General features: G+C 43.2%; 1 protein-coding gene across 1 annotated transcript in view; it reads right to left on the bottom strand.

The window, feature by feature from the left end:
* SERGEF (secretion regulating guanine nucleotide exchange factor) overlaps nt 1-17,536 on the bottom strand; it is a 250,195-nt gene that overhangs the window by 92,781 nt on the left and 139,878 nt on the right. Inside the window, exon 12 of the mRNA XM_036765101.1 lies at nt 1,094-1,130. Coding sequence (XP_036620996.1) covers nt 1,094-1,130 — 37 coding nt within the window. The remainder of the gene's footprint in view (nt 1-1,093; nt 1,131-17,536) is intronic.

The raw sequence follows: 17,536 nt of genomic DNA, 5'->3' as shown, positions 1-17,536 counted from the left end.
CATGTTGTCCCTCCTCTCCTTCCTTCCCACTGTTCTCCTGACTTATCTAGAATATTCCTTCTCCCTTTGGAATCTACTCCTTGCTCTCCCCACTCATTCTGTCTCCACAAACAGTCACCCCAGCTTGTACTTCTCATTTAGACCAAGAAGATGGTACCTCAGCCTGCTGATCCAACAGTTTTCTCAGAGCTAATTGGTAAGATTGTTTATGAAAATAAAAGGGCAATAAAATCCTGATTCATGGAAAGTCAATTGAGAGGAACCCTCAACTCACCAGAATCTTTGACCAAATAAATGCCAAGTACTTGAGCAAACATCTACTATAAGGAGCACCTCTACAAATTGTGGGGTAGGGGGTGTGGGGAGGGAGTGAAAGCCCAAGGACTGAGGATTTATCTAAAGAGCTGCTTTCAGATTCAGTCCAAATCCCCTAAATCAACTACATATATCTACATTCCAGGACACAGGGAAATGATCTTCGCAAGATCACAGCTTCCCAGAGCTTTAAGAAGGTCACCTAGGGGAACCTAAGGACCCTTTCCACTCCATCCTTCTTAGGTTATTAACCAGCTTTCACCTGAAGACCTCCTGAAATGAGAATTTTTGCCTCTTAAGACAGCCTATCCATTCTACTTTGAGAGATTTCTAAATATTAAGTTTTCCCTATATCTAACCAAAATATGACTCTACAATTTCTACCCATTTTGCTTCTAGTTTTGCTCACTATGGCCAAGCTGAAAACAGCCTACCCCTCTTCCCCACGACAACCTTCTTAAGTATTAGAAGATAGCAATTGTGATTCCCCATGCCCCCACTCTCCAATATGATCCTAGAGAATAAAAGATCCTTAGTCACCAAACAGAAACTTAAGCTTTTTCACTCAGTTTGATTTCCTAAAATAGGAGAATGGTCTCAAATATTTTAGGAATATTTTCAACAAAGGTTTAAGTCAAGGAGAGTTTCTGATGACCCACTATACTATGGGAAACTTCCTTAATCCAGAACGTCTCATTCCATAGTCACTCAGATTTTTACTCCAGACATGCCAAATGAATGATGGGAGTAGAGAGTGCTTTAAAGAAAATTAACTCACCCATCACAGCCAGGTTATGTTCAGACCCACATGCCACCTGGGAAAGAAAAAAAATACATGAGACCAGGAAGATAAAAAATTCACAGAGACCCTTTTTCACAATTTATAAGGTATTGATTCAATTTTTAAGAAAAAAAAAGCCAGTTCCCAATTGGTAAATGGTCAAAGGACATGAAGAGACAATTTTCAAGGGAATAAATCTAAGCTATCTATAGTTACATGAATAAAAAATGTTTTGTTGTTAAGGCATTTTCAGTTGGTTCTGACTCTCCATAAGCCAGAACTGGTCCAACTACTCTGGAAAACAATTTGGAAGTGTTCCCAAAGAGTTACTGAAGTGGGCATATACATCTACTGGGCCTATATTGAGATCAAAGGAAGAGAAAAAAGTCCACTATTTAATACATACACCAGCTCTTTTTATAGTAAAGAACAACAAACTATGGATATGTGCATCAACTGGAGAACGGTTGAACATTATGATATACGAATATAATGGATTATTGTTATGCTCCAAGACAGGGCTGTCCAAAGTGTGGCCCATGGGCTGCATGCAGCCCGCAGGGTGATTTTATGTGGCCCACCTGTGTTTACTATGGGCATGGAAATTGACATAAATGCTTTAACTAAAGCTTTTGTGTGGATTTTCTGTGCTTGTGGTAGACATAGATGGACTGTGTGGGAGTGCACGGCCGTGTTTTGGATAGCCCCACTCTAAGAAATTATGAAAGTCAGTTGCAAAGAAACCTGCGAAACATGTATGAACTAATGCAGAGTGAAATGAGCAGAAATAGGAGAATAATTCCGACTATAACAACCATGTTAAAACAAACTATTTTTAAAGACTCAAGAACTCTGATCAGCACATGATCAGCCATGATTCCAGAAACTGACAATGAAGAATGCTACCTATCCACCTCTTAATACATAGGTTATGGAGTAATGTGCTAAATGAGACACGTAGTTTTAGACTTGGCCAATATGGGAATTGTTTTGCTTCCCTATATATATTTGTTATAAGGGTTTTCTTTTTCTTTTATTGGGGAGGAGGGGGAAAAAGGGGAGGAAGAAAAATAATGCTTGATAATTGAAAAAATGAAATATAATTTAAAATATAACAATAATATTATATTAAGAATAAAAATGTAAAACACACAAAGACCAAGGAAAGTATGCATAATACTTGATATTCCTCAGAGCTGGGAGTTAGAAGGAAGAGACTCAGACCTTGGGGGTAAAGGATCCTATGAAGGGGAGCTGGATTCCCTTGATCACCTCCCCAGTGGGCAAAGACCATGCCATGCCATGAGGCGACTGCTGAAGAGGCCATCACTAGCATAGGTGGGGAAATAGGGCATCATACAGCAGCGCCCTATTTCAACTAATCTTTGCTGCTAGCTAAGATCACTTGCTTCTACCTGCTTAAGAAGGACAAGTGCTGTCAGGGCCCTCTAAATTTTGGCGTCATGCAACAAAGCTCCAATCACCCCTCCCTAGTTAGAGTTCTGCTGTTCATTATCAGAAAAAAAAAAATTTTAAGATAAAAACAACAGTCTATAGAATCTAAGCTACCATGGGAAAAATGGTGAGAAGGGCTATACATAGAGGTTGTGACATCTTAAGACTATCATTTACTATTGGTGTGATAGTCAGACATAAACACAGTCCAGTTCTGGGCTGATGCCACTGAGCACAACCAATGCATTTTCTATTCCATCAGTGTTAGCCCCAAGGAGAAGCAAATGTAGCATCATGGAAAGAAAGGTGGACTTAAAATCAGAAAAGCTGGACTCTTATATTAGGTATATATCTTGGGCAAATCCTTTTGCCTTAGTCTCAGTTTCCCTCTCTGCAAAATGGGGGTAAGAATACTTGTTCTACCTACCTCACAAGGTTATTGAGGAAAGCACAAGGGAAATAGGAGTAATCAGCATTATTATTATTCATCAGGAACAGCCAGCCTTTCATTATGCAGACCCTGTTTAACTACTCATAATATTTTGGAAATGCTTAGAACTCTGAATCTACAACTGGGTCAAAGTGTCTGAGTTGTGGATGGGAGCTCTTCTCTGCCTTGCAGTTTCCATTTGGGGCAAATTTAACTCCTCCTAAGAGGCAATGAGAGGAAATGGCCAGAAACTCAGCAACAACAAAGAGCCTCCTGAGTCCTAATTAAGAGGAGCTATTGGCCCTGGAAGACCATCCCATGAGCCTCTTTCCACTACTGCCAAGCACAGTCTTACCAGTGTGGAGAAAGCAGACATGCTTCAGCTGGCCTCAACTTACCCGGAGAAAAATGGTAAAAGAGGATGTGCAAATGCCCTCAACTCATATTCAAGGCCTAAACAAAACTGAGATCAGGCCAATGCTCTTAAACTCCTTCAGCCCACCAGGATCCGGGGAGGCCCACCTCTGCCTCAATAGGAACAATGTGTTTGGAGAGGGGCAGGGGGCAGATAAGGCTAATGATAGTGAAGAAAGTGCCTGGATCATTTGGAGGAGCACCGGAAAGTGGTCAGGCTACTGAAAGGGATTTTTGTCTGACTCTGGGTTTCTTGCCCTTGGAAGCAAGTGGAGTCTACTACCAATGGGTAATATATAGGAGTGTAGTCTACCATGTCTGGATCCTCCACTTGGGATATTATCCTCCTTTCTCACTGTGCCGAGGGATCTAGGGAGCTGCCAAAGATCACTGTCACAGGCTCTAAAACACAGGCCACAAGGAGAAAGGGCATGCATTCTCCAAGTGCTGATCTTTAGTCTCTGGATTTCTCCATTCCCTCCCCAGTAGGCTTCCAACTTAGACATGTCTCCACCTTGAGGCCCACTCTCCTGATTGATGAGTCCCTAGCTTGGACCACCGTTCCACAAGCTATGAAGTGGCCAAGCTATGGTCACTTCATTCCCAGCTCTACTCAACAGTTTCCAGACTTTTCCATCTCCTGGTCAGCAGCTTTGTGTCCTGCCCTCTTCTAGCTCTCCTTTATGTGTTTTTTTTGCTTGTATTGATATTCCCAGGACTTAGTGCAATGTCTGGTACATAGTAAGTATTTAATAAATGTTCTTTCTATCTATCTATCCATCCATCCACCTATGTATCTGCCTATCCATCTTTCTCTCTCTCTATCCACCTATCTACCTATTTTTCTTTCTTTCTCTCCATCTATCTACCTACCTACCTATCTTTCTTTCTCTTTCTATCCATCTCTCTATCTACCCACAAATGTGTGTCTATCTATCTATGTATCTATCATCTATCTATAAATCTATCTATCTGTCATCTACCTAATACTCAGGGAATAGAAAGAGACTATTAGCATGCTACTCTTAGAAACTACAATGCCCAGTGTCCCAGCACCTCTAGGACAAAACACAAACTCTTTAGCTTGGCATTTAAAGCCCTCTACAGAAGGTGGTAGCTTATCTTTTCAGGTTTCTCTCTTCTCAAGCACTCTGGATTCCAACCAAACTGTTCTGCTTGAAGATTCGCAAACTCAGAATTCCACCTCTTGCCTCTGTTCCTTTCAAAAGTTGCCCCCTATGATTGAAGGGGCTCAATCAATCAACCAAACACTTAACATTTACTAATCACCTACTTCTATGGGCCAGGCTTTCCCTCCTCATCTCCACATCCAAGAATTTCTATCTTCCTCCAAGGCACAGCCCAGGAGACACTTCCTCCAGGAAGCTTCTTCTCTTTTCCCTGGTTGTTAGTGTTCTCTCCCTTCTTAAATCATCGTGCCTTTACACACATGTTAAGATGTGTGTAAGGTAGGAGGCAGGGATCATCTTTTTGTTTTACTTTTCATTTGGTCTCTGTACCCCCAGCTCCAATTGAATGCAATCTCCTTGAGGACTTGTCCTAATTCCTGTATTGTCTTTAGTACCCAGTGCTTAGCACTAAGTAAAGGTTTTTTGGAATGGTTTGGATTAGAGTAGGGAGTGGTCTTGACTCCAGATCATGCTTGTCTCCGGTCACATTCAAAGCCCTGAATTAAATAATATTGCAGTAGGTAGGGAAGTCACCATTTTAATAAGATTACTTCCTTCCCTACCCCTCAAAGCATTGAGTATAAGTGACTTTACACAATATAAGTAAAAATTAAAAATCTTCTCTTTCTCTTCTCTTCTGTGAGCATTATACCAAGGAAGGCCAACCACAGACCATTAACTGCCTTTGCTTCAACCTTATGGAATCTTACAGCTGGAAGGGCCCTCAGTGACCCACTGGTCCAATCCTTCTCATTTTACTGGGGTGGAAACTGCCGTGTAGAGAGAATTAAGCTTGCCAAGGCTGCACAGTAAGCTAACAACAAAGCCAGGGCTAGGATCCAGATCTCCTATTTCCCAGGCCATTGCTTCTCATCAATAAGACCCAAATATAAAGGACTGAACATTCATCTCCATTTAGACAGCTAATTGCCAGGCTCTGTGGAGTCACACCCATCCCTTTCCCTCTGTGTATTCATTTCCTTCCCAGCCCTAACTGTAGATCAGGTCACTCTTCTTCCAGGAAGTCTTCCCAACCCACACCAGACCACAGGGAACTCTCCCTCTGATCTCACTTCCTGCAGATACAATTCATTGGAAATTTAATCACATGCTACCTTGTCACATCTCTTGTATTGTTTAATTTTTCACATATATTTGTCTTCTTTCTTCTGAGGTATAGTAGACTGGGTATCAGGAGAGACCTAAGTTCATATTCTACATCTGATCTGACATTTACTAGCTGTGTGACCATGTGCAAGTCATTTCAACTTTCTGAGTCTCACTTTCATCATTGGTAAAATGAAGATTATAATAGTGCCCACCTCACAGGGTTATGGTGAGGCTGAAATGAGATGACAAATAAAGTGCTTTGCAAACCTTCAAGCACTACGTAAATGTGAACTATTAAGACTGTTGCCATTAAAGATAACATGGCATAGCAGACAGTAGGCTGAACTGATTGAAATCCCCCCTCTCAGATACTTACTAGCTGTGTGGCCATGGGCAAATCACTTCACCTTTCTAAGACTCAGTTCTTTTAAGATGAGGGGAACTAGATGACCTTACAGGTTCCTTCCAGTTCTATACCTATAATGCAATGATTTTCCCAACTAGACTGGATGCTCCAGCAGGGCAGGGACCACCGGTGTCTTTTTCATCTCTGTATCCCCCATGACAATAGCTAGCAGAGGACTTGTCCACAGAAGGTGATCAGTCACTGGTTTTCTTGAGGGGTCAGTCATGGGAAGGTCAGGCCACTGGTCCCTGCTTTCAGAACCATTCACTTTTATCCCAGGCAAGGCTACCATCCTGCAGGAGCACCATTTTGATCACCCTTATGCTGTCAACCTGGGGCTCTAGCCTGCAGCTCTTCTCTTTCAACAAGCAGCTGATCTATCTGGGGATCCAACAGCAGATGTCTCCCTAAATTAAATGAGGGAGATGAGGATAGATAGACTTTGTCCACGGGACTAGTTATTTTTTATTTCTTGTGTCTTGGCACAGAAGTTGAGGCCTCATCAACCACACACCACAAAATCCTGGAGCCTGAGTCCTTGGTCATGGCTATTATTGATGATTCGGTTTCTCTAACTCCTCTGGTCCCCTTGCCTTGGGAAAGCAGTAGTCAACTGAAGGGCCATGCAGGCAATGATTACTTGCCGTATTAAAGCACTTACTATGTGTCATGCACTGACCCAAGTGCTGGGGATACAAAGCAAAGCAAAAACAGTGCCTGTCCTGAAGGGATTTACATTATACTGGGGAAGAGAATGTGAAAATAGCTAGGTACTACAACTTACATACAGATATAACATATATATAAGTACATACACTACTTTATATAGTATATATTAAAGCTAGGTGGTTTAGTGAATAGGGCTCTGGGCCTAGAGTCTGTCCTCAGACACTAGCTGTGTGAACCTGGGCAAGTTACTTGATCACTGTCTGCCTCAGTTTATCCATCTGTAAAACAGGGATGATAATAATAGTACTTGAGCTCTGTCAGGGTTATTGTGCCTCAGTTTACCCATCTGGGTAAAATAGGGATAATAATAGTACTTGAAATCTCTTAGGGTTACTGTAAGGATCAAATGACATAATATATGAAAATCACTTAGCACAGTGCCTGTCACATAGTAAATACTATATAAATGTTAGCAATTATTAATACTATTATGATTAATCTCAAAGAGGAAGACACTAGTTAGCTGCTAGGGTTCTTCATGGTTTTTTTTTATGTGGACCCCTTTGGCAAATTGGGGAAATCTATAGCTCTCTTCTCAGAACGTTTCTTTAAAATAATTGAAGGAAATCCTAAATTTCAGTTGGAGGTTAGTGAAAAAAGAAGGGAAGTAATTTTTTTCCCAACGAAGTTCATGGACCTCGTGAGATCTTTTCATGAATCTCAAGTTAAGAATCCCAGCTTGATTAGCAGAATGCTGCTTTGTCAGCCACCTGCTGCGGTTCCCTCTCTACGAAGGGCTCTTTGCTTCCTGGCAGTTTTAACCTTTCCCAGCCACAAACACCAAGAAAAGAAACCATATGTCCAGCCTAATCAAGGTCTGGTAGCTCATTGCTAATTACAACGGGGACCTCAGTTATGCAAAGCAGCTGCAGCTAGGCACAGATGGCCACTGAGACTCAACTCTCTCCAAGGAGCCTCAGTGCACAGGGAGTTGGCAGAGTAGCTTTGACACAATAATCCAGGATGGCCAACTCCTTCTTGATGAAGTGGACACCTTAGACGCGAGCCCTGTCTGACCCCTGACCTGACAATGCCCAAGGAGAGGGAATAGGAAGAAGATTGAGGAAAGGGAGAGAATTAAAAAAAAATTAACACTGTCTTTGAGACTCTAAAGATTGGGGAGGGAGAAGGGAAGGGGAGAAGAAACAGCTGCTGGGGGCACCAAGCCAGAATGAGCCCTGGAAGAAAGAATGCCACTTCTTTTACCTTCCATCCATGTGGACAAGTCGAAGCCCCTGTTGGCCCCAGCCCCAGCATTGCCTCGTGGTCTCTGTTCTATGCTTGGGGCCCTCCCCCCACAGCATCAGCACTGGGGTGTAGCAACTCTGTATTGGTCTGTGCGCTGTGCCAATGAATCCAAGGTATAAAGGCTGATGCCATGGCAACAAGAGCTACACATGGGAAGGCATGTGATGGCTTTATGGGGGAAAATTTATAGCAAATTCTGTGTGGCTAAAGCATGCTGACACCATAATTTTGGGAGGGGGACAGGATACAGGAGGGGAGGAGGTGACTACATCAGCCAGCATGTCCCAGAACCCCAAGGAGTCCAGGACTGGGAATGAAGGGAATTCAAAGGTGAATAGAATAAACAACAGAAGACCCAGCTGTCAACCTCAGAGGGGGGAGGGGAGCAGGGTAAGGCTCCTAGGATGGCTCTTTGCAGCAGAGAACCTCAACTTAAAATCATACAGCCTTTCTGTCTGCTTCCTGGTAGCAACAGGACGAGTTGTCCATTCTCTGGAACCAGCTCTCAGGGTGGGTGGATGGGTGGCTGGCCGGCTGGCTGGCTGGCTGGCTCAGGGGAGAGAATCTATTCACAAAGGCTGAAGAAGAACACAGAGACAGGAGGGAAGGGGTGCCTGCCACATGCAGCTTTGGCTGGGCCACTGCCCAAATCCAATTTCCATCTTTTTAAGATTCAGGATGGCAATTAGAATATCCAACCCAAATCAGAACACCAACATGGAGAGATCAAGAGAACTTTGCATGCAAAAGAAGTAGTCCTGCCCATGGGGAGAGAATATGCCATCCAGATCTCAGGATGCAAGTCAGTGAGCACTTATTAAGTACCTACTATGTGCCAGGCACTGGGCTAAGCACTTACCAGGTTGGGAGAGAATCACTTGTTCCTTGTCTTTTTTTTATTTTTTAGATAATCTCCCCTCTTCCACCATTCATATTTTGATATGTCAGGACTTAAAGGATCTGGCAACCTGCCAGTTGGGCACTGGTAAAGTGAATCCCCTCCCTCCCTGAACCCCCCAATCCCTAGGGATCTGTGGAGTGAAACTAGAAAACTCTCATGAGATCTTCCATCATCTGCACTAAACATCAACATTGAGTTTGGAAGAAAACTAACCTCCCTGCAAAAATCTAATGTCTCTTTTCATTAAGCACATTGGAGGTGCTCATTAAAGACTTATTGATCAATAGAAATGGAGCTTCAACTGAGTCCAGTCAGTCCCTCAAGTTTAGCACATCTAAATCCAAGCTCATCGTCTTCCCCTCCCCAACCCAGGCCAGCTCCTCCCCCGACTTCCTCCGTTTTATTAATGGCACCAACGCCCCCTCCATCACCCAGGCTATAACCTGAGTCATAGGACTTTGGACTCTTCCCCCTCCTTGCCTCCCACACTCGGTTACCAAGGTCTGCAGCTTCTACCTCCTCTACATCCATCGTCTCTATTCCCACAGACACCACCCTAGGGAAGGCTCTCATTACTTCCAAGCCAGGGCTATTGAAATAGCCTCTGTCCTTGTTCTGGTTTCTCTGCCTCTGGTTCATTCTGTATATACCATCCAAGGTCTAGAGCATTCTAAAGTAGAATAAAAACTATTTGAAGGCAGGGACTGCATTTTTTGGTATCCTTAGAAACTAGCACAGGAAGGAGGGAATAAGCATTTATTCAATGCCTAATATGTGCCAGGTACTGTGCAAAGTGCCTTACAGTTACCTCCTTTGATCCTCACAACAACCCTGGGAAGTAGGTGCTATTGCTACCCTCACTTTACATTTGAGGAAACTAAGGAAAAAAGAGGTTAAGTGACTTGTCCAGGGTCACACAACTAGTAAGTATCTGAGACTTGATTTGAACTCAGGGCTTCCTGACTTCAGACTTCATGATCTATCCCCCGTGCCACCTAGCTACCAGGGGTCCACACCCACACACACACACACACACACACACACACACACACACAATAAATGTTTATTGAATTGAATGAAATCTAATGCTGGAAACTCTTCTCCATATCTATAGGATAAAACTTAAGTTTTTCAGCCTGGCATCTAGGGCCTTGAACAATGAGATCCCCACCCACCTTTTCAGCATTACTGTCAAACTGCTTTTCTTTAAGTAACCTCAACTCCCACCAAGCTGATCTACTCAGGGTCTCCAGAATATAGGCTTCCCATTCCAATCTCTCTGTCACTGTTGACACTGCTTCCTCTACCTTACATGCTCTCCATGTCCCATAGAATTATGGAACTGAAGGACCCTCAGCCACCATCTAGTCTGACTACAATTTAACCAAGAATCCCTTCTTTAATTAACTCAATGAAGTTTATTCATCTATAAAATGGGGGTATTCAGACCCCCAAAGACAGGGAATCCATTATCTTTTGGAAACAGCCTATTGCACTTTGGGCATCACCCTAACTGTTAGGAAGTTTTCACTTACATCAAGCCTCTGTCTGCCCCTTTTCTACCTTCCTCCCCTAGTTCAGCCCTATGGAGCCAAGCACTATAAATTTAATCTCTTTTGTTAATGGCTTTGGTTTGAGATTTGTTTGTGTTTTGGTCTAGATGTGATTTTTTTTGTAGTATTGAAGAAACTTGGTGAAGAAGTCCCCTTCATCAATGCAGATCACAACTGCTCTGCAAATCTAAAAGCCTAGAACAGTGGTGTCAAACTCAAACAGAAAATGGAGACCATTAAACCCTGATTCCTGTGGCAGCATAGTGACAGACAACCACAAACTAACATTATCTGTGTTCTACTGTACTTTTATTTGTTCAAACAAATATCTCCCAATCACATTTTAATCTGGTTCAGGTTCCATGTTTGATATTTGGCCTAAAACACTGAAATGTTAAATGACTTGGCCAGGAACACACAATCAATAGTCAATAGACATTAAGTGCCTACTATGTTCCAGACACTGTCAGAGGCAGGACTTGAACCCAGACCTTCCTGATTCCAAGGTGGGCTCTCTCTTAACTATACCAAGGTACCTCTTTCAAATACTTGAAACAGTCTTGAACAGTCTTTCAAACTATCATGAATAGTCTTCCAAATACTTGAAGACAGCTATCATGTGCTAATTCATTCCTTTCCCAAGTATTTTCCTCTCCAGGTCAAGTATCCCCTACTCCCATCAACCTTTTCCTTGACTGGCATAGTCTTAAGGCCTCTCGCCATTTTACTTACCCTCTTCCAGATATGTTTAACATATGATGACTCATGTTAATTTTCTACTTGGGTTTCCCAGGCTGATCCCTCCCTTCCACTACTAACTTAGACTGTGAGCTCCAAGAAGCCAAGAATCTTATACCCTTTCATATCATCCATTACTTTGCCTTGTAAAAGTGGACTCTCAATAATTGATGACTTCCTAATGAACCCAATTATCCTAGAAAATCCATGGGGAATTCCTTTTCCAGAGTTATCTCAAAGCAAGGCAGATGCTGGGCCCACCGAGGGCAGGCTAGGGGCAAGTCCTTAAGAGGACTTAGCAGCTTCAGACTCTCCTCCCAGTGGAAATGCCCTGACTTCTCTCGAAAGCTCAAGACACGCATCAACACCTACCTCTAGGAGAGGTCATCAGGAGAAAAAAAAGGAAAAATCAGAAAGAGGAGTGAGATGGCAGAAGAAGCCACTCAAAGCCTTCCATAATCCCACACTACTCTTTCATTCCAACTTTATCTCAGGATCCTCTCTTCCAGGGACCCTACACTCTAGCCACTTTACCTCCTCTCTTTCACTTGAGATACTTTTTTTTTTTGCCTCATGCCTTTGTTTAAGTTGCTTCCTGTGGCTAGAACCTACTTGCACAAAGGTGCTCCCTTTCTCCCATCCTAGAAAGCCCAACTCCAATGCCACTTCCTCCAAGAAGCCTTCCCTGATGGCCCTGACAATAATAGCTTTGCCCATGGACCTCATATAGCATCTTTCCCCTGTCCCATTCTATTACACTTATGTAAAAGCATGTATTGTGTCTTTTTTATTTTGTGCCTTGATTCTTAACTAGAATATAAAGTGAGGCACTCTCTTCTCTCAACTTTTTATCTGCCCTCAGGGGCTGAGGGTGTTTAATAAATGATCTGAACTGAGTTTGTTGAAAAGGTGATTCTGAGTTTTTCTTGAGTTCTGGCTGGAGCTGGTCCAAGAGCACATTGCCTAGTTATTGTAAAGTCAAACAGCAGGAGAGCTCTTTACCTCGTGGCTTTCCCTGGGTAAGGAAACAGGAGCCTGGTTAGAGCTTTTTATTCTTCTATCTCCAACCCCTACTTCAAGGCTCCCAGGTTGCATTTGTCAACAACAGCGAGACTTACACTAAGAACTTTCATTATCCCTCTAGGCCAGAGCTTTGGATCAGTAACAAACCCTACCAGCCCTCTGGAGAAGCTGCGTCAAGGAGCTAACCCATACCACCCTACCCTGGCTCCTCAGGCCTCTCTAGAAGGCTCTGGTCATACTCTCAGTTCCCTGATGGGCAGCGCCACCTGGTGCCTGCCCCTAGGAATGCAGCTTGAAGAAGCAATGGCCAGCTTTAGCCAGGGAAGAACTAACCATCAGCACCAAGGGTGCACTTTCTAAGTATCTACTGTGTACACTCCAGTGAGAGATGTGGTGAAGAGAAAGGAGACCTGGGCTTAGAGTCAAAAGTCTGGGGCTCAGTTCCTCATGATGGTACTCATTTGCTGCTTCCTCCTCCCATCTCTCACAGCACTTGACCATGAACTCTTCTTTGAATTGATCATGTTCACCCTTATAACAAAGTTACTTGCTTGCATGCCATTCAATTTGAATCAATTCAATAAACATGTATTAAGCACCTACTATGTGCCATGGTCTGTGCTAAGCAATGGGGATAAAAATAAGAAAAAGAAAGACAATCTCTGACCTCATGGAACCTAAAATTGAATAATTTGAAGCTTCATGTGAACAAGGCCTGTGAGGTATTGACCTTTATATACCCAGTGCCAAGCATAGAGCCTGGAAAAGAGTAGACATAGTGGAAAGTGTACTGGGTTTAGTTCAGGTTCCTGCCTTTGATACTTACTGGCTGTGTGATCTTAGGCAAACTTTTCTAAGCCTCAATTTACTCATCTATAAAATGGGCATAATAATGGCACCTATCCCATAGAGTTGTTGTGAGGATCAAATGAGATAACGTATTTTAAATGCTTTGCAAAGTGCTATAGAAATGTGAACTACTGTTTTCATCATCATTATAGGGATAAAGACTGAACCTGTGACTTCATCAATATAGATAGAGGGATGACGTCATGTGATCAACAAGATGGAGGACACTTTCTCTAATCCTTATGACCTCTCAAATTTCTCCCAAGTAGGATAAAGTAATTTCAGTTGTCTCCATGGTTTAGGACATCAAAAACCTAAACAGGGGAGAAAATGAATGAAATCATAGCAGAGAAGGCTAATGCTCTCTAATACTCTCTCCTAGCACTTCCTCCATCACAACCTAGCAGCAGGTCTAAGCAAGCAAACCCATCTGCTTGCAACAGAATGCAACTCTACCCTCCTTTCTTTCCCCAGTACCATGGAAAACCAAAAAGCAAAAGCTTCCTCAGGCTCAGATAGCAGGGCGGAAGTGCTCTGTTTTGCCATAGAACTCAGCCAAAGAACTGAGGAACAAGGACAACTGGACTAGGGTAGGTGTGGGTGTGATATTCCACTAAGCCTAAGGCAAAGAGCCCAGCATCTACCTGAGGCCAGTGCTATCTTGCCCTCTCCCCAGATCACTTGGGGTTGAGATCAAGGCTGATGAAAAATGAGTTACCCAGTGTGGGAGGAGGCCAAAGTGTCTTTGAGTTCCCAGAGAAACTACCTTCAAAGGGGAGGGAGTCAGAAAGTGATCCACTGAGAATGAGGAAGAGAAGAAGGTGGAGGGGGGGAAGGTTGAAATTACCGAAGATCTCAGGAGGAAGAAAATTCAGTTAAGAAACCTTGAACTTAAGCACATAAAAGAACAGGGAAGATTAATAACAGAAGGGAATGTAGCCTCCAGATCAGGTAAAAGAATTCAGACATTTATGAATAAATATTGTAAAACAAAGGAAAATGAATCAATACCTAATACCTAATAAGGCAGAGGAGCCTGTGACCAAGAGGGCATGGAACCACAACAGGATGTTCCTGAATGGTTTCAAAGGGAAATATGAATTGTGAAAGCAAAGTTATGGCCTGCACAGCAGAAAAAAATGGCAGAATATAAAAACTTGAATCTGTGATGGCCAGTCTCATCAATGAAAGAAAAGAGAGAATAATTGGTTGGGAATAAAAATACACAAAAATGAAAGTCAATCAAAGAAGAAAAGCAAAAAAGCAATAACATTAAAAGAAGACATCCTCTCCATACAAGAGACAGGGTGTGTAGGGAAAAACTTAAGAATTATAATATCCAAGAAGTGTACAAGTCAAAAAACATGAACACTGTAACATAAGAAATAATATGAGAAATACAAGAAAACTTCTGAGATAAAGAGGTATATTCCTCCCAGATTAGGAAACTCTCTCTACTAATGCAAGATGGTACCTTCTCTGCAACTTATTGTCTTAGAGCAGGGGTGGGGAACCTGCAGCAGGTCCTAGAGGGCCACAGGTTCCCCACCCCTGTGAGGGTTGTCTAAGGCTTTAAGAGGTTAAATGACTTGCCTACATCAGGCAGACTTCAAATACAGAGGGAAGACATCAATTCAGGTCTTCCTGGTCCCACTGACAGAGTTTTCTCCCCTACCTCATAATTGCCTTATTCTAGCAGAGGGATAAAACACAAACATAGATAACCATAATCCAAATAATACATGATGAGTGCAGCAGGAATTTTTAGAATGAAGGGCTACATGAAGTCCAAGGGGGAAAGCCATTGCTGGCAAGGGAGATCAGGGAAGCTGACTTGGCCAGGGTCACACAGCCAGAATGTGTTAAATATAGGACTTGAACCCAGGTTTTCCTAGCTCAGAGGCCAGAGGTCAGCTCTTTATCCACTACAGCTGCCTCTTCATCATCATTATACAATTGTCAAATTCAGTTGGATTGAATCCACCCTTAGGGCAATGCTACATAGGCTCTTGATGAATGCTTCTGCTCAGATGAAATTAAACTGAGGCTCCACACTCACAGAAAAGGGCCCCAGTGGCCTCGGTCTCTTGAACAATGCAGTTCTCCAGAGGCCCCTCCTTCCATGAACTCCCCTGCAATGCAGAGGCTGATTAGGCAGGATGTGCAGCTGTCCTCCTTGGCAGAGGCTGCCCTGGGGGGCTGTGTACTCAGGACTCTGTTGAGGGTGCTTATTTTAGCCAGGCAGGCTAGGCAGGATGTGGAGATGAATCGTATTTATCTTGGAACATTACAACATTAAGCACGGTGTATCTTAGCCACCATCTAGGACTGACTATGTGCTGTGAGTGCTCATCAATGTCAAGAAATGCAAGGCACAACATCCTCTGATGCCTAACACTGGAATACATGACCGAGGAAAGCATCCTCTGACACCTGAGCTCCAGAGAACACTGGATCACATGACCAAGGAAAGCATCCTCTGACACCTGAGCTTCCGAGAACACTGGAATACATGACCAAGGAAAGCATCCTCTGACACCTGAGCTCCAGAGAACACTGGATTACATGACCAAGGAAAGCATCCTCTGACACCTGACCTTCAGAGAACACTGGATTACATGACCAAGGAAAGCATCCTCTGACACCTGAGCTCCAGAGAACACTGGATTACATGACCGAGGAAAGCATCCTCTGACACCTGAGCTTCCGAGAACACTGGATTACATGACCAAGGAAAGCATCCTCTGACACCTGACCTTCAGAGAACACTGGAATACATGACCAAGGAAAGCATCCTCTGACACCTAAGCTTCCAAATACACTGGAACACATGACCGAGGAAAGCATCCTCTGACACCTGAGCTCCAGAGAACACTGGATTACATGACCAAGGAAAGCATCCTCTGACACCTGAGCTTCCGAGAACACTGGATTACATGACCAAGGAAAGCATCCTCTGACACCTGACCTTCAGAGAACACTGGAATACGTGACCAAGGAAAGCATCCTCTGACACCTAAGCTTCCAAATACACTGGAACACATGACCGAGGAAAGCATCCTCTGACACCTGAGCTCCAGAGAACACTGGATTACATGATCAAGGAAAGCATCCTCTGACACCTGAGCTTCCGAGAACACTGGATTACATGACCAAGGAAAGCATCCTCTGACACCTGACCTTCAGAGAACACTGGAATACATGACCAAGGAAAGCATCCTCTGACACCTAAGCTTCCAAATACACTGGAACACATGACTGAGGAAAGCATCCTCTGATGCCTGAGCTCCAGAGAACACTGGATTACATAACTGAGGAATTGAGCCACACAATTCAAGATGAGCCTTTAGGCATCTTAAAGTCAAGTCTGAACCTGAGTCTCAGGTTGTTTATAGGTCAGAGATGCCATCCTAAAGCAATGGCTGGAAGGTTGACCTCAGGTTAATGTGGAATCAATTTGTTCCAATGATGCCATGCCAGGGGTAATGAGGGGATGTCAGGCCAGAGGGGGTGCTCAATAACTAGCCTAAAGTCTTCCTACTTCTCCTATCCTAAAGACACACTAGCAACAGCAGTTAACAGCAACAAGTCACACTACAATAGCACTTCAAAATTAATAAAACACTTCTTTAGAATCATAGATGAAGAGAAGAAAAGGATTTCTGATACTATGTAGTCCAAACCCCTTCACCAGTTGAAACTTGCCCAGGATCACACAGGTAGTAATCACTGGAAGTATTACTTGAACCTAGATCTTGACTCCAGAGCCTTCATTAACTCTAATTCACATCTCTCTGATTGATAATGCAGATATCACTAACCCCGTTTTAGAGATGAGCAAACTGAGACTCAAAGAAGCACTAATAAATACCAGAACTAGAATTTTGAACCCATGTATCCTTTCTCCAAATCCAATAATCTTTTTAACTATAACATTTTGCATACAGACCAAAGGTCAAGGGCCTTCGTGTCCATTTTGGAAATCCAATGCCAGGCTTGTGCTGACCACTTCTCAGGGTCTTCAGACCCAGCTACCACCTAGAGAGAGCTGAGGAAGTCTCTTGGCTCTGATAGACCAGTTTTTGCCTTGTCTTGCCAGGGTCAATGCCCCCATGCCACTTCCTGCCCCACTCAACCCCATGGGATTGCCTTTATACATACTCTGTCTATCTCTCCACCTCTCTTGAAGGAATAAAGCAGGTTTACCCAAACTCAATCTCAAAAGTATCCTCTGGCAGACCTCTGCAATTGCTTGCTAGACTTTATCCACTCAGCAGACTAAGCTCTTTTCAAAAAAAAAAATAAAGCAAGGTCAGAATCAGATAATTGTATTCTCCTTGGGTTTAAAAGTCAAAGGGGATGATAAGATGTGACAGAGAGATCAAAGCTTATCA

Source organism: Trichosurus vulpecula, chromosome 6 (genome assembly GCF_011100635.1).
Source record: "Trichosurus vulpecula isolate mTriVul1 chromosome 6, mTriVul1.pri, whole genome shotgun sequence".
NCBI classification, from domain to species: domain Eukaryota; kingdom Metazoa; phylum Chordata; class Mammalia; order Diprotodontia; family Phalangeridae; genus Trichosurus; species Trichosurus vulpecula.
The sequence above is the reverse complement of the archived record's forward strand: the minus strand, read 5'-3'. Positions and strand labels throughout refer to the sequence as shown.